Below are 22507 nucleotides of genomic sequence, written 5' to 3' on the forward strand. Positions count from 1 at the left end.
AATGCATTTCTCTCTTTGGGAGAAGAGACAGTGCAATACTGAGCCCTTTTGAGATTCTTGCCAATGGAGTAAAGAAATTGAATGTTTTCCTACACTGTCTATAAGTTTTCTTCAGTCCTAACATGAAGGATCATCCATAGAAAGATGAACGGTCCTGGTCTTCAAGCCTATTCATTCCTTGGATGTCCTATTGAGACTGACAAAATGTGTTATTAAATAGAAGCCTGATCCAGTTCCAATTAATTTCAGAGAAAACTGGATTGTAATCTCAGCACCAACTGGGGTGATAGATTCTTCAATACGGGCACTTACCTATTGAGAATTTGATGGATACCAAATTCAGATCACGTAAGGCTGGTTACACATCCTGTTAATATCAAGCTGTGCTCAATTTGGAGAAAAAAACACACCCTAGTTTTGAAAAGCTTTACACCCTGTCACCAATATCTCAAGCCTTCTAATACATTTTCATTTTGATTTAATAGAAGTTGAACTTAAGTTTTATGTTTCAGCATAACAATTTTCATGTCTGAAAAGATTTATATTATAAATCCTACTTGCTTCACTTGTCTCTTCTAAAAATTCAATGATAACCGAGTAATTTTCTTCAGAAGATTCAGAAGTAGTCCGTATTTTAGGGTTCTGCGTTGGCACAAGGTAAAATGCTTTTACAACAACTCACCATTACTTCTCACTGAATATTCTTTCTGTATTATTATTTCCAAATATTTTTTCTATCCAGACATACACATAACTCATATTGGCATTAATAGGAGTCCCACATACAGGGCAAGGGTACAGGTAATATTATTTCTGTAATTCTGTTGGTTTTTTATGAACATTTTTCAGATTTTCTGGATAATAATGAAAAAATGAAGAATTCTTACAGAGCAGCAACCAGTACAGCAAGTGTTATTATTTTGTTAAAGAACAACTTACATCGTTAGTAGACTGACATGTAACTAATGACAGACTTTATATCACAAATATACTAGTTAATTCTTAGAACGGTTGCAAAACATTTGTCTATAGTAAGACAACTAACCAACCTTTTTTCAGGGAAGGTTCCACTTCACCTAAACCAAGGGAAAAGAACAAAAGTCAGAGAAGAGATATCATAATTTTAAAAAAATATTTTTTCTCATGTTGGCTCATTTTAATTTTTTTTAAAAAATTATTCTTTACATGCTAAATGGCAAGCACTCTATTCTGAGATTTTGGATTTTTCATAACACATCTCTCTTACCATAAAGGTTTTCCTGGGTCTGGGGTAGATAAATTCAATGTGTAGTAGTAACCAAGGAAACGTTCAAATCTGTGTTTGTGCTTCTGAATGTTAACTTCTGACTACAATTTACAATTTGTTTGATTCTATGCATGTTTCCATGTTTTAAGGAAAGGCCCAGCGGTTCCGTTTTAGCTCCAAATAATAAAATGCATTTGCAGGTTAGCAAGATTGTAAATCTAGCAACTCTTCCAGTGAAATCCAAGGCAAAAATTACTCAATTTCAGTGGAACTACGAGCATTTGATTGTTGCAGTGTGTCACTTCACCTCCCTGTGGGACATGGAATTTAAAGGATTGAGCCTGGATGACTGTGGCAAGTGTGTGGCCTCAGCTGTACTGACTGCAGCGCACAACAGGCAGTGAGTTCACATGCACTTAGTTTTTATGACATAATGCAGTATGTTGCCTACTGCCTTTTCACACTCCTGGTAGGTATTTATGAAATTCCACTTGGGCCGAAGACTGGGACTGAGGTTTCCAAACACTTCTTAGTGAGTATTCAGATCTTGAATTTTTTATGTCAGGTATTTTATGACCTTTCCTACTTGCATTGGCACTTAAACACTTGAGCATTTGAAAGCTTGCAGGTGCTTTGGGAGCTACGAACTGGTAAAAATGAATACTTTTGAAATTTTAGCAAGCTCTCCATATTTCACCTTTTCTGTTTCTCAAACATATGAGAGATTGGCTCTCTGCTAGTTGTAAATCATGTCTCAGAATAGGATGCCCAGTCCACCGACTCACATGTAGCAGCCTATCTATTGGTATTCATATATGGTGCTAATATAAAAAGCTCATGCACACATTTGGAAATTCGATAATGTCTCGAGTTTCTGAACAAATGGGTAGAAGTCAGTTTCAGTACATGTTGCTTTTTAATTATATTCTTGTACAGCCAGATAGAATATAAAATAAACTACCGTGAAATGAAGATGTCACTCCTACACTCATCGCTTGTCAAAATGACCAATATGATGTGACATGATGATCCACTACTTTTCTGCTCATACCAGGGAACTACTTTTTTTATGACAGAAGGATAGTTATTTCCAAACTTGAAATGTTAGCAATTTACTTTCATTTATCAGATGATGTCAGATGAAGGATGTTATTATAATGGCAGAACCATAATTTCTAGTAAACTGAATTATTTGCAATAGGCCATCCAAAATCCCCTTAGTTTAGCCAAAATGCTATTTTTTCTTTTCTTTTTTTTTTCTTTTGTTTCAATATATAGTCCCGTCATCAATATATCAAATAAAAAAGTTCTAAGTTTCTTGGTCTATCTTGTATATTTACAGGGGTTCTTTAGATTCTTGCTCATTAAAAGAAAATAGCTATTGCCATTCACTGAAGCAATATCCTGATGCATATTTTGGTTGTGGCTTTGAAGTCTTGTATAAATTAGTGCTCTTTACTTCAAGATGTACTAATGGTAATATTTAATTCTGACAGCTTTTCTGTAATGGTACATTAAACACGAGATGAAAGCTAACAAAGAGACCAATTTACTGATTGGAATAGCCAGTAGATGCTTTATTAGCAACAACGTTCACTTTTCATTTTGTTTGACCTTCTTGTCTGTGAGGTTAAAAGCTGAGTAAGCCATCATAATGCATGTAAAACAGCAGTTAGAGCAGTTACAGAAGTCTTTACATTACAAATACCTTCATCACTGTCATCATCATCACTCCATACGATGTCAGACAGTAAAGAAATAAAGCCATAAAGCCAATCAGTGGATTCTTCCAATGTCTCATGAATGATTCTCAGTGGTTCTGTGCTGAGCTTGTTAACAGATCTTCCTGAGTGCAGAGTTAAAAAACAAAAGCAGTTTGAAAAAAAAAATACTCCTTCAGTGATTAAAGTTAATCTTCATTTTATACAGGACTCATTATACAACCCCTTTAACAGAAACAAAGGTTGTGAATGTTAATTTTTATTATTCAAGGGTTTGAGGACAGCTCTCCTTCCTGTGCAAGACTGATATAAACTGTATCTTACTATACTTGCTGTTTGCAGACTGGTTCAGGACCAGTGGATATTATCAGTGGATAATTTGGTCTGATACTGCGCTCCAAGTTCTGGCTCTTCTTCTGAGGCTTCGTTGGGTGAAGGATAAAGATAGATTTGATTCTACTTAATATTCATCCTTTTAGATAATCTCTTCCTTTCAGCTCACTTTTTTTCCCTGGCCCAGGTCCTCTGCCTCTCGATGCCTGTTTAGGATTCACTGCCGTCTGTGTCCCACTCCTCATGTCACATCTCCCCTTAAGCCCCCTCCTTTACACAAGTCCTGGCTGAGGAAATTGCTGAGCCCTGGCTTAACCACAGAGACAGGTCACATCATTGCCATGGAGTACATGTAAAGGAGGGAAAGAAGCAAGCTATGTATACTTGGGCCAAAATAAACCTGAGTCCATCCAGAATGAAGGAGAATGCAAAGTCCAAATTGTGACACAGAGACAGCTACTTTCAAACACGTATTCCTGTGTGTCTGGTTCTTCTCTTACAACTTTTCTAGAGTTTCTTCCACATACACTTGTGCACATCTGCATACTTAACTAGTTCTTGTCTTACTGCTCCTTGTAGGCAAGTAAGCCGGCAAACAAGGAAGCTGTGCAGCGAAAAGTGCTCCACCTTCTTGGGACCTCTAACGGAAGTGAGGCCCCTGCTCCCCACTGCATCCACACCCAGGGAGAGCAACCATCAGTGGGTAATGCAAGTATTCTCTTAAAGGCTTTTCCAGTTGTGATTTCACCAGATTTCTCCCCACCTAGTTTATGCTGACACAGTATTTCAGAGGAACTTTCTGGCCTCTGACAGAGTATTTCTTCTGACCTTTCTGTCTAGCAAATTTTATTTTCTTGAAATCTGCACCAAACACTGCTTGGGAAGAGGGACAACTCTCATTCAGTCCATGTTACTGTCCACTGTACTTGAAACGGCAGACTGAATGATTGCCCTATCTGTGTGAAGGTTTCCTACAAATGCAGACAATTGAAAGTAGATCACAAATATGATTTGAGCCGTTGGCCTAGTCTTGGTCCTAGGAGTTTCAACAGAAATATATACACTGAATTTAACAGTATCAAGATGGGAACCATATCTCTGTTTACCACTATTTTTCTGTATGCAAATATTTTAGTAGGAAGTTAAATACAAGTCTCTTCAGAACTACTTCTGGTTGCAGTGTTCTGACTCACAAGCCAAATCTTAGCAGTAATTAGAAGTAGTCTCACATGGACTTGCAGGTTACAAAGACAGGCAAAGTGCAGGCTTGAAGCAACTTCTTTGATGACAGCAGTATGAACAGTTACTTTCTAAAAGTGCTGTAATAAATTATACAAGTAACTTTATTTGAAAAATAAATGTATCACTAAATAATTCCTTTTATTTCTAATTAATTAATCCGAAACAGAAAAGACCAGGCTGATTTTCTATTATTTTGCATCTGCTTAGTAATAATGTAGACCAAAGATATATTTTGGTTAATGTTTTTTTGAAGATTGTATTATATTGATATATACTACTGAACAATCAGGCACATCAAATAAATTAATTGTGTGCCATGATGAAATGACAACATTGCAAAGAAATGTGCATGATCTCTTCATTTAGTTTACTATTATGTGCACTATTGTATTCAGAAAGATTGAGTAGTATAACAGGGAATATTTACTTTGCTTATCATAAGGCATTTATTTATTTGCATTGGCCTCATGAATTGAGATGCAGAGTTTTTATTTTTTCAACTGATTTGCCACAAATGCTCTTCTCAAGTGCTTACCAGGAGAATGAATACCTCTATTTAGGCTATTAAAAAATAAATCTGCAACCCGACCCCTGATGTCATTTGCATTTTATTCGAATCTAGAGGTGCTAAGGAGTCCAAGTGGACTAATAGAATGGACGTGGCCAGAGGGGTCTTAGCATAACTGAGGTTTTGATTCACAAGCAGGGATGGTTTAACTTTAGACAGCTGCCTTGATTTCCACTCTGGCTATCCACCTACCCTCTACCCACTGGTTGCTTAAGGATGGCTCAGTTGCTTCTACAGCCAGAGGCTTTTACAGCTGCAGGGACTACAGCTATAAACTAAACAAGAATCGGTGTCAATTTATTTTAATATACTGTTCTATCAACTAGCAGTTCAAGAACTGCTTCACAGGTAGCAGAGCTGTCCCCCCTGGGCAGGCAAGGGAAATGCTCAGAGAACAAGATCAAGAGCAGAGGAAATTACTCCAACCACCCCAAGGCAAGCCATCTTTGCTGATGAATCAGAGCCCTCAACGTCATATCCTGGTCTTTAATTCTTAACGTCTTCATAGCAAACTATGAAAAGGGATTAGAAATTATAAGTGTCCAGAAGTGAAATTCTCCAGTCACACCTACACTAACAGGCCCAAGTTGCAAATCCTGTTTAACATAAAAAGTTTAGAAAAATCAGTTTGGGGCTGTGTAGAGGACACTTTAGTGGTATTTACAAAATTAAATTTTGTATACAAACAGATACTGTGAGATCCACTTGTGGTCTGGTGCAAGTGACACAGGTCTGGAAAGTTGTTTCCTTGTGCATAGATCTTTTGTTCAACTTTTCCTGTATTTCCTACGTTTTTAAAAAGTAGTGCTAACAGTAACGATGTGTCCTAAAATGCTTAAAAACACCACACGAGGTAAGGCTGAAGTGAAAATTGCTACTGATCAAATCAACGCTTTTAGCTCTCCCCACAACTTTGACAATAGCAGGTTCTTTCCCTAGTAGAACAAAACACACAAGAAACAAAGGAAATAAAGCAGTTCAAGGCATAACAAGTAGAGAGAAAGATGCCATTTACCTCACACACATGCAAAGAAAGATCACCATTTCCAGAGGATTTGCATACTCTTGCTTCAAGAGTGAAGCTGAGAGAATGCAGATTTTCATAACAAAGTTTGAGCTTAATATTTTAATGTAATTTAGATTTTTTTTTTTATTTAAGATGTTCAGCAAGGGTACAGTATGATGATTTTTTTTAGAATAGTCTTGGATTCAACACATTCAGATTGGATTAGCTGTCCTCTGTCTGACTTTTCATTTCTTGACAGACCTTAGAACAAAAATTATTTTAAAACTGAGCTCACAATATGCTTCTCTTGCTAGCATATGTTGCATAGTATGCAATATATAAATTGCAACTAACCTATAATTATAAATTATAATTAATTTATGATACATGATATATCATATATTGTACTGGGAGTAGCAGGGGCAGGATCTTGAATTTAAACTGTAAAGAGCCTTTATGAATACAGAGTATTTCTCAGATAGATACAGGCTGTGAAGTTTTACCTTTTGCTGAACTTGTAAACAGGGACTGAGCCAATTGTTCCTCTTAGATAATGTAGGAGAAAAATACTAAATGTCTATCAAAGGAGGAAGGAGGAAGGAGGGGAAAGGAAGCGAATGGTTACTCAGCAGGTTAAGCTCAGGGGTGAAACATGCAATTAATATTGAAGACTTTTTGTTGGCAGTATGTAATTTCATTTAATCACAGCTTAAATTCAGATTATCCTATCTAGCCAAATGTACCTGAAAGCCAGGTGTTGAATCCCTGGTGGTTTCTAGACTCTCTCAAAAGCAGAAAGACATAACTGTGACCTTCAGAAGGCAAGTCTTGCCTTCTCCTGACATCTTTTTTAGGGTTATATGAATTAATTTCCAAAGATGCCCCTCCCTTTTCATTGACTGGGAAGGAAAGGAAGCCTGAAAAATTAGCATGGACATGACAGCTTATTTTCATATGGCTGAGGTATGTGACATGGATCCTATTAGTGGTGTTTTTTCATATTTAAATCCTTCTTGTCATTGTACACTTTGGCTAAGCACTTAGCTTCATTCATAATTAATTCCAGGTCAACATCACTATTCACCTCGGTAAATTATTTGCATTCCAAAACAGCACTTTTACTACCAACATTGCTTTGCTATAACATTTTGTTTTGCCATGGCCTTTTATTACTTGGTACAGTATAAGAGATGTTTCTCAGTTCAGTAGAAGTTCAGCTCTGCTTTTGCTGGCACTTTCACTGCTATGAGAATAATTAACAGTTTTGCCTTTTTTTTTTCCAAAATGTTAATTCCAGAACTTTCTGGCAAATGCTGAAATTTGGAAGAGTTAAAGCTGACAGAGAAAGAATCCCAGCCAAATTGAAGGACTTTGTATACTACCTTTCAACAAAACCTTATTGTAGGAAAACCCAACTGAATTTGGTTGGAGAATATTTGTTACCTGTTGTAGATATTTGCAAGAAAATTTGGAAGCTTGTTTGGATTTTCTTTACTAAACATATACAAATTTGATTAAAATAATTCTTTAAGAAATAATTTCAGATGTGTTGTGGGGATTAAATACTTCTGAATACCCCCTGTGTATTTTGAAACTGGCTTTCGTGATCATTACATCAAAATTAAACTGTTACAATTCTTTGTAGCTCTCCATCATTATTGGTACAAAAGCAGTAATTTGATTCAAAATCTGAGAACAAGAATTCTGACCAACTAATTTCTTCAGTTTGGAACTCTCCTTGGCTCACCAGTTTAACTCCAATTGATTTGAAAATAGAATTTGTACCTTTTATGATAATTAATAACTCACACTTAACACAACTCTTTGAAATCAACCAATGTCAGACTTCCAAAGTCCTTCAATCAGTATTAGGTACGTTCTTGGGACAAAAGACAATTTACATAAAGTGACAAAGTCGCTTCAACTTCAGTAAAATTGTGGTATTTTGCGAACAGAAGAAACCTTTTTTTCATCGGGACTGACAATGCGTCCTTTAACAGTGGCTTTTGGAAATAGGAATTGATTAATCACATGGTATGATTTGTTGTAGCGCCTCAAGCAAATTTGTTATGTTTCATGGTCTGTGTCATTTATTCCTGTGAAGTGCACAACAAAAAGTGACTAATTGATTTATCTGTGCAAATCACTTCAGTCATTATTCCAGTCTTAATAACTCTGCCAGGAATGTAGTCTCCTATCAATCTTTTTTGCTTGTCAAATAGTTAAATATATACTCAGAGTTTAACCTATTTAAAAGTTTGGTTTTTTTTTTTTAATGAATTGCAGCAAATTACTTAATAATTGTTGGATTTTCATCAATTACATATTTTGACTCCAGTGAATTGAATGCAATTAAATTACAAATTATGGTAATTATCTGGTGTAAAGATTGATCTATGAGATATAATCTAATTCATTGATACTGACAAGGTACAGCTGATGAAGACAGAGAATTTCTGTCATGTTTGATAAAATACAAAAGCCTAACACCAGTCTGTGATAATAAAACATATCCTAGTTTTAGTAAAATATTCTCTTATAAATATAGAGAGCTGTATTTTAATTTGAAAGTTTATATATTTTTAAGGTTTGTTATTATTAATAGTGGTTTGTTTCTACTCTGTGGTCTTCTGAAGAGTAGTATCTAACATATAAAACTCAATACACACATAAAGTCTTCCATTATTAATATTCCAGTTTATCAGCATAGGTGTCCTTAGGTCTTATATTCCTATTTCATAGACTAACATTTTTGTCATGCTTACAGCACTAAGCTTCAGGACAAACTCTGGTGGGTATCATTGAATTATAAGTATAAAAATAATAATCTAATTTTGAATTATAAGTATATTGAATTATAAGTACAAAAACAATGCCAAAGAAAACTCAGACTCAACATTACTGAGTAATTTTCATTTTATAGGTACCTAAACTGTAAATATGAAGACTACAGTCTGTAGTATAAATCTTCCCTGGCTCTTTCTAATATCAGCCTTAGATAATTATATCGAGGTCAAGTCCATAGAGAAAACCTCACCTGAAAGCGGACAAAGGCATTTTACCCCAAATGAAAACAAAGTAGAACCTACTTGCCAAATTTAGAAAGAAATTCGCAAAGTGTCACAAAGTACCGAGTAATTTCAGGTACTTTTGATACAGCTGTACATACAGACAGGTATGTAGGTTTAGGATGGGCTTTACGTGTAATTTATATGACTTGATTTGATATCAGCTGAAAGGCTTCTGATTTGATGGATCAGACCCTAATTAGGTGGTTTTTCTGAAACAGACAGACATTTTATCTAAAATAATTTGAAGCTTTTTTTTTTTCTCATTCTAAGGATTCAATTCTCTGACTACGAACACAGATCTTAACTTCAAATTAAAAAGACAGTGCTGTTAAATAATTGTACAGTGGCATTTTTAAAGGGCATTCATGAGGGTAAGATGAGGATCTCTCCGCTTGCCACCATTTCCTGGGAATCTCCTGACGGAGGGCATCTCTTAGCTGACAGATCTGTTTCAAGCATGATGTGAAAATCGGGAGGAGACTATTGGGATGAACTTTGCAGCCCCAGCCAGCCAGATTTGGGGGTTAGCAGAGAAGCAGTGCTGCCACGTCCTGGCACTCTGCTGGTGCCCATGCTTTGTTATCGCCGGCCAGCAGACCGCACGCACACGCGCGTATTCAGAACACTGCAGGCAGAACGTCTTTACCAGGTGGTAAACAGGGATCATCGCAATGTTGTGAATAGGTGGCTATAGCGGATGGCAACAGGATGAACCCCAGAAAGGCCAATAAAAAAAAGGAAGAAACACCGTTAGCAATAATGAACATCCTCAGCTGTCGCTTGACTAAAGGAAGCAGTTAAGGAGTGAAGTGAGGAGTTATTTCATCTTTGTGGGGCTGCTGTTATGAAGCAGAAATTGGAGTTCATTAAAAAGAAAAACAATACGCTGTAGGTGTGAGATAATACAGTACGAATCAGAACAATGTAAAAACATGATTAAATAAGGCACAGGTATTTTCACAAATTACAAACATATTCTACTGCTGAAAAGAATGTATTACATATAGTCGATTTTAGTTGAATTATTTTCAGTTTCTTCAACAGCAGATTACCAAAGAATTACATTGCTGCAATTGTTACTGAAATTACTGGTTTTGTTTGTTTGTTTAAAATTAGAAATTTCACAGATACCATTATGGGCAGGAAATTTGTGTTGTGTTTGGTATCCCATGAAGTGCATTTAAGCATGCAAGACTTATTTCTCTTCCTAGATTCTTCCCTATTCACTGAGTCAGTTTCTGAAATTTCATATTTTCAACTTCATGACCTCATGAAGTTTGATCTAGCACAATTTATCATCTTGTATACGCTAGACCATTTGGAATGAATGCAGTACTTGCAGCACTGCAATACTTCATAGATTATCATTCTTTCCAGTATAAACTCATTTTCTAGGGGTTTATAGCTCAGCTGTGAGATTTGCTGCGGAGTGAAACATGGGAAATAAGATGTCATCTGGGTAGCCCTTCTTTAAACTGGAATTGGGTTTAAAACCCTTTAACTGTTTTTATCATTATAGAAGACAGTGAAAAAAAAGTTGTTTTGTAGGTTTTGGGTACATTAGTGGAAGTCACATATAATTCAATTAAGAAGTTCATTAAGAAACTTTGAAATGGGTAAGTTGTTTACTCATGCTCTGGATTGACACCTGTAAATACAGTAAAAATTGTATTTCAAAAGACTATAGCACTGTTTTGATAAGTTCCAAGATGAGCACAGTGAGGGCCAACACTTCTTTTTTACATCACACTCCTTTGTTCTGAGGGAAATTTTTCTAGGGTTTTATATGTATGGAAAAGCTTTTACCAATTCTTTCAATTTGGCGAGACTGTGAAACACTTCTTGCACCAAGAGACAAAAAGATTTGTTCCATTAATTTTGCTGGTGCTTTAAACTAAGCCAGAAGTTCATTCTTTTTCCTGAGTAAGTGCAAAGATATTATCAGTTTTAATACTGGTGGATATACTGTCATAAAATACAAGAGTAAATATAAGTACACTCTTCTTTTTGCAGTTCTTAAAGTATCCAGTGAACACGAGCCCAACAGAATGACTACAGTGTGATGACATACCAGGAGAAAAATGGATGTATATATTCTTAATAATGATTATATCACAAAAAAAAAAAAACCCAAAACAAACTCAAAACAAAAAAAATCTAAAAAATCCAGTAGAATAGCCATATTTTGCTGACTTCCACTTGTCTTAACGATGAAACAAACGCCCTGCACCTAGCAGGTTTTGCACCGTACAGTTTTATCATGCAGGAGACTGGGAAAAAAATGTCCATGCGTCAACTAGACCGTACAAGTTGTCTGGAGTCCTGCTCTTTACCTTCGTGTGCCTTTTTTCTACAAAATACAGATGTTCATGTGAATATATGGTTCCTAATTTTTTGTCTGTGTGCTTTCCTCTACTGGAGAATATTAATAGGATATCATCCTGACTACCCAGGGCCAGCCAAAAGCTTTCTGTGCCTACAAGATAGTAATAGAAGTGACCCGCGACTTAAGACAGGGAAATGGTGACTTCAGACTGTTAGTCAGAAGCTGATGTGGGACACCCCACAACAATTTGGCCAGACATTTTGCCATTAACTTAAAAAGGAAAAAACAACAACAAAAAAGAGAAGATCTGACTGGAATCCCTGCTGCTTCTGGTGGAGCTGGGAGCTCCGTGCCTCCATGCTCTGTTTGCTCCCCATTCCTGTCATTGGCAGGCATTACCTCCACAGAGATCTGCCTTTGCTGCAAGTCTCTAAAAAGCTTCTTTATGGTTGAGCAAACTGAATTATCCAGGCTCCAAAGAGCCTGCTCTTTTTTCTTTTATGAAAGCAGTCACAATAAGGTGGCAAGCTCACTGTGTTGTGTGTGTGTGCTATATTTTCACTTAGGTTATTTTGTGAATAGTTTTGGGTTTCATAGATTCGGTGAGGTTTCATTAGGTTTGATTTAGTCTGGCCTTTAGGTGATTGGCTAAATCACTATCAATTTACTCTGAATATTGAACACTCTGGAGCTGAAATTAGGGTGGTGTTAATTAGCTGTAATTGGTCACAGAGATGGCAGGGAATTCTGAACACTTTATTAGCCCTTTAGCAAACATGGATTCCTGGGCAATCAATCTTTTTAGGACTAAAATAATCTTAAATTATTTAGTTACATTTGCCAATTAAAAATATAATCCACTTATGTGTACAAGAAATGCGTGAAATACATTCATGAATTATGAGGCCAATTAACAAGGTGTATTTTCTAACACAAAAGATGGTAGTAATAACAAACTGCTGCAAAGCACACATCAAACCAAAATTAATCTTTTTTCTGCATTTCTGAAAATTCTGAGAATGTATAAAAGATCATCCAAAGCGGTATGTAACTTTTTGCATATTCATACACGCTACATACTGCTTGAGATTCATAGTTTCTTATCTCAGGCTTTTGTAATGCATGTCACCTTCATACCACATTAGAAATATTTCAGTCATGTTTATAGTTGTACAATACAACATGATAGGAATGCAAGCTTTAATTTCTTTCCTCAAAGGAATGAACATAACACACTAAAGCGAAACACTGCAAAATTTAATTTCCTTCTTCTGGGTAGATAGAACAGGGGCGAATATTTCAGCACTGATCTAATTCCTGGCTCATGCTTTCCTCAAATTCCACTGCCAAAGCTGACTTGAAAATCCCATCTCTGTTCTAACCTCTGAACAAACTGACACATAACCACCAAGGAGGCACAGCTTTACGTGTGTGCCCCATAACACAGGGTCCTCCTGCAATATTTTATATTATAACCAGCACCTCCTGAATACTACAGAGTACTATAGAATATACAGTAATCATGTTCTGGATGTGTAAAATGACACAAAATAGATCTTTCTATGAGTGGAGCTTGAATTCATGTCATCTAACTTCAGCTGCCTAAAAACTAAGTGTTATCCTCCCCCAGCCTCCCTCAGTTCTAAAGGCTTCTTTCCAAATACTGAATAGAGGGGGTCCCCAAATGAGTAATTTACCACATCTATTTTAAGATGGAACCAAACACCTCACTTTCATAGAGTTACTTCTGGGACAACTTTCATCTTATATAAATTGTCAAAATTCCCAGACATGATAGTTCACTTTCTAAAAGAACATAAACCATAGTAATCAAGAAGCAAAACCTATGAGTTGGCACTCTGTAATCATAGAGGCAACGTGAAGTTTATACTGATAAAAGAATACATAAGAGCTAAAATACATATACTAATACTTCATGTCTTTTTGGAATTATTTGCCTTTAAGATAATGAGAGCAAAATTGTTAATTGTTGAACTAAAAAGCAATGCTTGAGTTCAAGTCTAAAATACTTTCTACTCTGATGTGTTATGTTTCTACGGAGCTCCATGAATCTCTGTGTAATCTAGGTAAACTCATAATTTAGGGCGTTACACTTCCCTTATTGGCCAGAGGCTAGCAGCTCTGTAGCGTAATCAGGAGGAGCAATTCTGTGTATATTCCTCAGCCACGCAGTTCCCAGCCTGGTTTACTATGTCAGCCTGCTCCTGTTTTCTGCTGCAGTTGGCCCTGAGCAGGACAGTCACTACCAGTGGCTCTGCTATGGAGACGGTCATTTCTGGCACAGAAACATAGTGGGAGTCTCTGGTGGGAGCCCGTAGGTCAGAGCCAGCCCCAGTGTGGAGGTGTGTGGCAATTTTTACCCAGCTCTCCAGAGCTCTCCCAACTCAGGTCCTTGCTTCCCGCAACTCTGGCAAAGGGCTAGCTCTACAGATGTGCACAGTATGCTTTTAAGTCATCCCACTAGGAATCAGTGTGAAACACCTGCATGAAAATCAACAGGATTAACCGTACAAATAAGCGAGTGAAATCCTGACTACAAAGGTCCATAGATCCACTCCTCGTATGCGAGAATGGGAGAATCTGCCCCTTAGTTATCTTTGTGTCTCCACTGAGATCTCTGTCTAGGTGCTTTCTAACTACCTTATGTGATTCTAACAGGTGTTTTAATGAAATCTTGCAATCACGTAGATGTTGATGATTAGGCGTCTCGAGAGTTCATCTAGTGCCATCCTTCTTAGTGAGGGACTGTTGCCAACACTGGATCTGGCAAGCCATGGCCATCTGGCCAAATCTTGAACACTACCAAGGATGGAGAATCTGCAGCCCCTCTCAGCAACCTGTTTCAGTGTTGCGCTGCCCTCCTGGTTGACTGTTTCCCCTGCAGTGTGCAACATGAACCTCTTGGGCAGCAATTTCTGGCCATATCCCCCTTGTTATATCACCTGATACAAGAAGGATATCATCTTGGTAACTGTTTGTCATCTGTCATCTTTGTAACTGCCCTTCAAAAAGCTGCAGCTGCTCTTAGGTCACCCCTCAGTTTCCTCTTTTCCAGACTAACTGAGTTCAGCTCTCTCAGATTGCCTCATTCATATGCTATGCGTACTTTCTAAACTTGAACTTCATGGAACTTCAGGTAAAGAAATTGGAAAGAAATTGAATGCACTGACTTATGAAAGGCAAGTATTATTTAAGGAAAAAATACACTGAATATTCTGTGTTTTATAGATCAAAAAATATACAGTTGGATATGATTTCTTTGGCATCTGTCATTTACATGTAAAAACTAGGAAAGTCATTTTAATCATGCTTGCAAAACTAAACTTACAGTCTTGAAAACAACTATTCACTTTTTTTATGCAGTTCTGGATGTTCAAAGAGCAGTGTCAAACCCAAGAGAAAATATCATTGGGTTTTAGATTTAAGGAGTCACATTAATATATGCTCCAAATTCTACTTTCTGTATGAAAAGATGGCAATACCTCCACTGGAGGCAAAGGGCCAACCTGTCAGAGGGTGGAAATCATTCTAGTATCAATAACACCAGTCAGGTGGTCCTATCTCAAATCTTCAGAAATTTCCATGGAATTTTTATAAATCAGTGAGTTTCACCAGGAAAAATCATATTGAGCAGGAACTCGGGAGTTGAAACCCAGAGGCCATGATAAGAGTTATGTAGCCATTGTTATATTTATGTAAATATAGAAAACAGTCTAATAAATCCTGTCTGAAGGAGCACAGTAGTTCCTTCTCTTAGCATTTCACCGTTGAGACCTGATTTAAGTGCTGGCTTAATTAATCACTTAGGAATAAAAATATCTTTGGGAAAGAAAAGAAACAAACTCATGAACTCAAAATTCTAAAGTATCATCTCTCAGAGATCTCCACAAAATACGAACTCGCCTTGCAGATTAAATTTTACATTTTTTTATTTCTACAGCCTGGTCTGAAAATGTCAGTTTCCATCAACAACTTTGGGTTTTAAACTCATTTAACCAATACAACACGAGCATCAGATTTCTATCTGCTTAGAAAGTTTCCTTCAGTCTCCAGTACGAATACAGATTCTCATTGCTTAACATTATCCTGACTAGTATATCGAGCATGCGTGAGCTGACAGCCAGTTCAGGAATCGCTTAGTTTAGGAGTTTTGCCTGAATTATGCAGTGGTTCCTGACTGCTTGTTAAAAACATATTAAGAATTTGATTGAGTGTTTGGTTGACTGTTAATATGGAAAATTAAAAGCAGAATATAATAGTTTCTCTTGGTTTACATCAATGTTGTAACATTAAGACTGTTGTGTCCAAATTAAAATCTGATGCCTGTTTTGGGAGGATTGCTCAAAAGGAACTTTATGTTTTGCTGTGACTCAGGTGAGTTCCTTCTGAAAACAAGGGCAAATGAGAAGCAAAAAACTTAACAGAGGTTTGTGATACGTTTTCTCCACGTTTCAGGCTTCTATGTCATCCATTGATCCAGGATTGGGCGGTTTCTTTCAAGCTCTATCTATGTCTCAAAAGCTTTTTAAGTAAATCTTGAGGTCAATATTGATATATAGCAGGACAAAAATCTATGGATTTATCAGTAAACTAATAAAGTCCAGGAAATTAACTTTGAAACATCAACTCAATTTGTTTTGAATTAAAAGGCTGAAGTCTGAATTTCAATTCCTAGTTAATTATTGTGACAGATGTGATAACTTTAGAGCTGGAGTTCTTAGTTAAGAAAGAAAAGGACCCTAATAATTTGTTTTCTGTTTCACTTACATGTTTCCGAGTCATTACAGCCTGTTTACCTCACAAAAGTTTTGCTGCCGAAGTGGCTTGCTGAACCCTATGTTCCCTTTACAAACATAGGTAATTAGTTCATTTTATTTTCCATATATATCATTGACAGATACAAAGCATAAAAATCAAGTAGACATGAGGTAATTTCTATTCATCATTCTTTTCGTCCCATTCCTCAACACAATCACAGTCCTTGTACCACACACACATGCCTTTGTTTTAATCTTTGCCCTCAGTAACCAACATGTACCCCAAAACTTGATATTGTTCAGACAGTTTGCCCGGTTTTAAACTGGGATAGAATTATTGCCTTATTGAAGATAAGGGTGTGACTTAGCTAATATTAAGAATCTGCTCCTCTGTGCTTATGTTTTTTGAAGATGAATTTAGAGATAGAGTTTATATGCATATTTCTTGTCATTGAACTGTGTAAGCAGATGTCAGAATACTCAAGGCAACTATGAAATGTTTTAAAATATATTTCAGAAAATGTGAATTAATAATTAATTTTATTTTTCTTGAAATAATTTTATATAGAAATTGCAAACCAGAAATCTCACCACACATGCTCATATACATATTATAGTACTGTCAACATACACGTTTTCCAGGATGAGGATGGGCTGCAAAATGGAGAGATTTAAATTATAAAGATGTATGAAGCGTAAACTAATATGTTCTGACATTTCTCACAATATCTCCTCTCTTGGTGAACTCAGCAGAGACACTGTGCTGGCTCCAAGAAGGTGAGAGACATGCATATTTACATAATACACACCTTAATAAATTTTTAAATTTTAATATACAAGATGTCAAACAGAATATGCTGAATTTTACCTGCAAAGGCTTTGTAATCCACCAAGTCAAACATTACAATAGCTACTGCAGACCAGGTAACAATCAGAGCAACAACAAGAAGCCATGCCGCTGGTGAGCTGAACGTTGTCACGAGGTCTTCCGTTACTGATTTCTTGCCCACTTTCATGGATGATAAGGGAACGGATCCGTTCTTACCATCTATTATTGTCGTGGTTGCAGACGTACGTCCTAGGCAAATAGTCAAAGCAGAGGAAATAGAATGTAACACCTGGAGCCTAAAAATCAAGAATATGAATGTTGTTTTGAAATCACCATGTACTCAGAATATTTAAAATAAATGTAAATATTGCAATATTAAAGACAGGCTCTTGTGCTTTCTGGAAGGAATTTTTCCTGAACTGGGGCCACTTTTAGTAAAGTTAACTCGGGAGCAAACATGGTGAAATAGCCACAACAGGCTTTTTTGATTATAATATGACATTTTTTAGTCTGCCATGAACAGCCACAGACCTAGGAGAGTGATTGATGAAAGAACAAAATATTATTACTCTCCAAAGGACTGTCTTGTTACGGGCTGTAGGCCAGATTCTCAGGTGATGTGATTAAGTGTACTTCCATTGACTGTAATGGAGCTAATGCGTCTATGCCACTCAAAGTTTGGCTGGAATTCTGCTGTCAAGGACATGTATCAATGGCAATAGGAACATATATACTCCATTTCATCTAACAGAAACACAAATTATTTACATGTCCAGTATCCTTATTGGATGGTTGCAAAAAGGCTTGTAGCTGACTTTTAAATACCTCTGTTTGAGGCATTTTTCACTTAGTGAAATGATCTAAGAAACAAGAGTTACAGTGCCAAAGCAGACTTAATTCGAGAAAGCATAGGTTTGGTACTAGAGAGGTGGTAGGAAGGTGAGTACGTACGTTAGCCAAGTCAACAGTTGACACACATTAATTGTTTAATGGACAGTTAAGAGTAGTGACTTAATCTACTTCCTCCTGGGGTATTAAGAAATGTTAATTCTGGACACAAACCAAAACTGTGGTAACTGAAACCCAACCTCATTAGAAAATTCTCAAATTATTCTTCTTCACAAAAGAAAGTGATAACCTAAACAATCTTGGTTGGTATTTGTTTTCCAGTATATACAATAACAATATTAAAAATATTCATAACTCCACAGTCAAAAACAGTAGAAGAGCACAGTATCTCCACTTAGCTTAGTTTACAATATCTGCTTGTAAACTACTGTTAAAATATTCAAAGATATGTTACATATATATTTAAGAATCACTATATTGGTATTCTTAAAGAAATAAATGAAGAAAGGATTAGAACCTTGATATTACCCATAGGTACATATATTTGTCCCTAAAAAAAAAAAGAGGTCATAACAAGTATTTCAATCCTTATGCTAATGAATATTGGTTTTGTTCCTTTTTCTGTAGAAGGTGAGAACAATACTCTAAAGTGACACTGAAATAACCTTTATGTATCTCACATATATCTGTAGGGCTGGGAAGGACAATTTTGGTATCAGAGGTTCCCTAACTCTTAATCTGTCATATCCATAGAGTGTTAAAATTCATAACCTAAACTATTCTACATTTCTTTTATTTATTATGTAGTGCATTGCATTTGTGTATACTTCCCTTAACTCTACCTTTTAAGCTTGCTTCTGCGCAAGCATCCTGACACTGATCAGTGCCTTGCTTCAAGCCCCAGAAAGCTGTTCTGCTACAGAGCAGTGTTGTATAAGCAGAACAAGATTGGTATATTACATGTTTTTTGTTACTTATTTGAAATTTAGTCTTATTTATAGAATGTTTATTCTGCTTATGAATAATGTCTATCAACTAGGATAGAATTTATACACTTTTTTTTTAATATTATAAAACCATCACTGCTTCCATTTCTCCAAACATAAATTTTAGATCAAACATTTCACAGCAGAAGGAAAAATCTGCCAAGTGACAACTAGCAATAAAGATCAGCTTCCTAAAGTCAAATTCAAAATCAATAGCATTTTGTTATCCTACTGCATACAAAATGCAAATAATTTGTGCATGCAACAGGTCATAAATGACACATCATGCATTTTTTCCCCTTGGAGATATCAGTCAGGGTTTATGATGTATAAGAGAGAATAGAAAGATACTATCTCATCTTGACAAATCTGATTAGTACCACAGCATATCTCCAAGTACATACTAATGACAGATATTTGCACAGTTATAATAAAAGCAATTAAAACTCTATGTGTGTATATAGGTACAGACTTATACGTATAATTACTATTCAAAGGATCATTCCTCTAGGTCTGTTGCTATGTAAAAATAGTTGCTTCCTATTTAGGATGCGTAACTTTTCAAATTCAGACTGCTATGTGCCTTCTTTGGTGAAGAAAATAGTTTCCCACAATTTATCAATCTGAGCAACGCTGCAGAGACAAAGCTCAAGTATGCTAGCAGGTTATCTATTGCATGCTTTTGGCTGTTGATATAGCCAAGTCAGATTTCCCCTTAAAGCTCAGGATGTTATACAGTAAAATCACCACCATTACATTCATTGAAGTGGGGGCGAACAGCTATTGACGCAAATTTGACTGGAAGTCAAGCTAAGAAAAATGCTGTTATACTGCTAGAGGTTCCCAAAGCAGGCACTTGCAGAATGATTCAGGTGCCTAACAAAGGTCTCCAGTGTTATAGATGCTTTATGATATCAGAGACATCCTCACAGGACTGGCAGGCATCATCTACAGGACAGTAATTCTGGAATACCTGGAAGAATGCAGGCAGCATGTCCTAAACCACTGAAAATAGAAATTAGATTTTTATGTCCCTAATATAAATAAAGTTGGCTGGAGGAGTTTCTCTGAGGACTCCTAAGGAAGACATTGTTTGCTACTACATAATCTCATGTGGGGTGGATTGTATATTGATACTATCGTAATTTCATTACTCTAAAAAGAAGAGGCAATAACACCAAGATGATTGCTCTCCCCCTTACAACCACTCTGTTATTGCAGTACCCATGGTGCTATCCTGATGCTTTTTTCTGCCTGTTCCTTGCTTTGCAGTGCCCAGGTGTTGTGTGCATTTTTGTGCATCTCCTACCAGTGCTAAACTCCTCCCCACACCTGCAGTGATGCTATTTGCACAGCTAGACCAGTAGAGAAAGAGGGGACCATTGCAGATGGGCAATGTTTCCATCAATTCAGCCAGCAGCAATTCTCCTTTTTCTCAGAGAAGTGCCGAAGTTAAGCAGAGCTCCTGCCCAAGAGGTCAGTGGGGCTTCAGGTGCCCAGTGGGGAAATGAGAAAGACAGGCATTTTTGTTGCTTTGAAATCATCTGATGGAGCCTATTCTGTTTCACTTTTACAATTGTCAGGGGTCATTCAGCAACAGGTTAAAATCAGATTCCTGAACTTCTCCAGACATTCTTGCTGCCCATATAATACACGTTTTCTCTCCCAAGACAAATTTCACCGTCTGTATTGCAGCCAACCAGAATCCAAGTCAGTTTACTTTAGGTGAACACTGCAGTGGATCAGGAGATTCATGAACAGATCAGTTGTCCCTGTTTTGGGGGAGGCAACATCTGTCACAGGAGTGGAGGTTGCAGCTGAAGGCTGTTACAATTTCAGCTACCCAATTTTAATCCACCACCACATCTCTGCTAGAGCCTCCTGGCACTTTGGGTTGTGATTGCTATTGATTTTCAATGATGATGGGAACTTTAAAAAGTTATATATACATTTCTAGAAAAAGATTACTCCGGAGAGATGTACCTCTGACTCCACATCACAATTTCTCATGCACACAGAATTACCCTATCAGGTCACAAATGTCACCTTTACATCAACAGATTGATTTGCTAAATTCCAAACAGCTAAAAGTCTGAGATCCTTACTATTCCTCTGGTTTCAGAGTTGTCACTTAGGATACAATCTGAAGACCCATGAGGTTTCGTAAGTATAAATAAACCTTGACAATTGGTGACAACTTTGAGGAGAACACCGTGCGACTTTCAGAGTCCAAAGTGAGCTTGTAGTCCTGGCAGCTTAGATAAAATACCCTTTGTATTTGAGAGCTGAGCTTTCCTTAAGGTGTAATAAGCATAGGAGTCCATGGTTAAGGATGGGCACTTGATTTTACAGTTCAGCATCTATACCTTCCACAATCCCAGAAGAAAAACAAAAGAAAACAAAAAACCCAAACCAGAACAAAAAATACTCCTACTCCATTCAGACTCATTCAAATGTAAAATAACAATTTTCTGTATTTATGTTATTTCATAGTTATTTTATGTATTACAGTTCTCCTTCTGCCAACAGCATACACACACAAAAAAAATCAAGTAAAATGTTTAATGTGAAATGCCTTTTTAAAGCTGGGCATATTAAAAGCAGAAGGCTAGTCATGCTACTAAAAAAAAGAGGTTGTTCCCTTTTAAATAATAATATTGCTGCTAGGGCAATTCAGCTGGGATGTGAGAAGACTCAGCGCAGTCTGCTCTAAATGAGAGAGCTGGTAGATTTTGACTTGTCTGTTCCACTCCCCAGATGAACACTCCAATAAATAGGCTATAGAGTATTCTGGATTCAGGTCATTAATGGCTCCTGTTCGACCTATTCCACTTCACTTGGAATATTTAAATACTAATTAATGGAGCAGAAAAGAGAAAGAATGACTGTATAAATCGACACTGTATGTTAAGCACCTTGGGCTTTAACCTGGTGACCTTATCAATTCACCATGCTTGTGATGAGGCAGGCAGGAGTCTCAGCCTAAGGTAAGGAGGGTACCGCAGGGAGAGGAGGACAAGAGATTAGAACCCTTCAGTGAAGGACTGGATATGTGATCACCTGCTGCATTTTTTCAGGCCCAGCACATCACCCTTAGCGAGTCCACAGACCTCTGCAGCTCTCACAATAATCACTCTTTTCCCATGCGGGGAAAATTCTTTCTACAGCAAGAAAAGACTATACTTATACCTGTTGTTCAGGTGATACTTATGCCTGACTGTGGTGTCCTCCTCTTTTCATCTCTCTGCTGTGTTTTCTGCACCCTTGGCTTATACAAATGGAACGCAAAAGACAAAATTTGTGCTGTGATTAATAGTTAGTAGCTTGCAATAAAATATCAGTAACAGTATTCTTTCCTGAAGTGATCTAATGACTTTTGTCCAGAAAGCTTTTGCCTCATCATAAGCATGTAGCCAATTTCCCAGCACTTCCATAGGCACAGGGAGTTGAAAACTCTTCACTCGACTCATGCTTTTTGCCTGCTTTATACAGAATGCAGAGCAGAGAGAAGAAAGACCCTCAGAACCCACCGTATGCACCTGAACAGAGATC

The 22507-nt window shown here is 36.9% G+C and overlaps 1 protein-coding gene across 1 annotated transcript in view; it reads right to left on the reverse strand.

Annotated features, from left to right (window-relative positions):
• TRDN (triadin) overlaps positions 1 to 22507 on the reverse strand; it is a gene marked incomplete at its 5' end in the record, with an annotated part of 237298 nt that overhangs the window by 182899 nt on the left and 31892 nt on the right. Inside the window, 3 exon segments of the mRNA XM_075145762.1 lie at positions 1050 to 1076; positions 2955 to 3092; positions 17160 to 17374. Coding sequence (XP_075001863.1) covers positions 1050 to 1076; positions 2955 to 3092; positions 17160 to 17374 — 380 coding nt within the window.

Source organism: Calonectris borealis, chromosome 3, assembly GCF_964195595.1.
Source record: "Calonectris borealis chromosome 3, bCalBor7.hap1.2, whole genome shotgun sequence".
Classification (NCBI taxonomy): domain Eukaryota; kingdom Metazoa; phylum Chordata; class Aves; order Procellariiformes; family Procellariidae; genus Calonectris; species Calonectris borealis.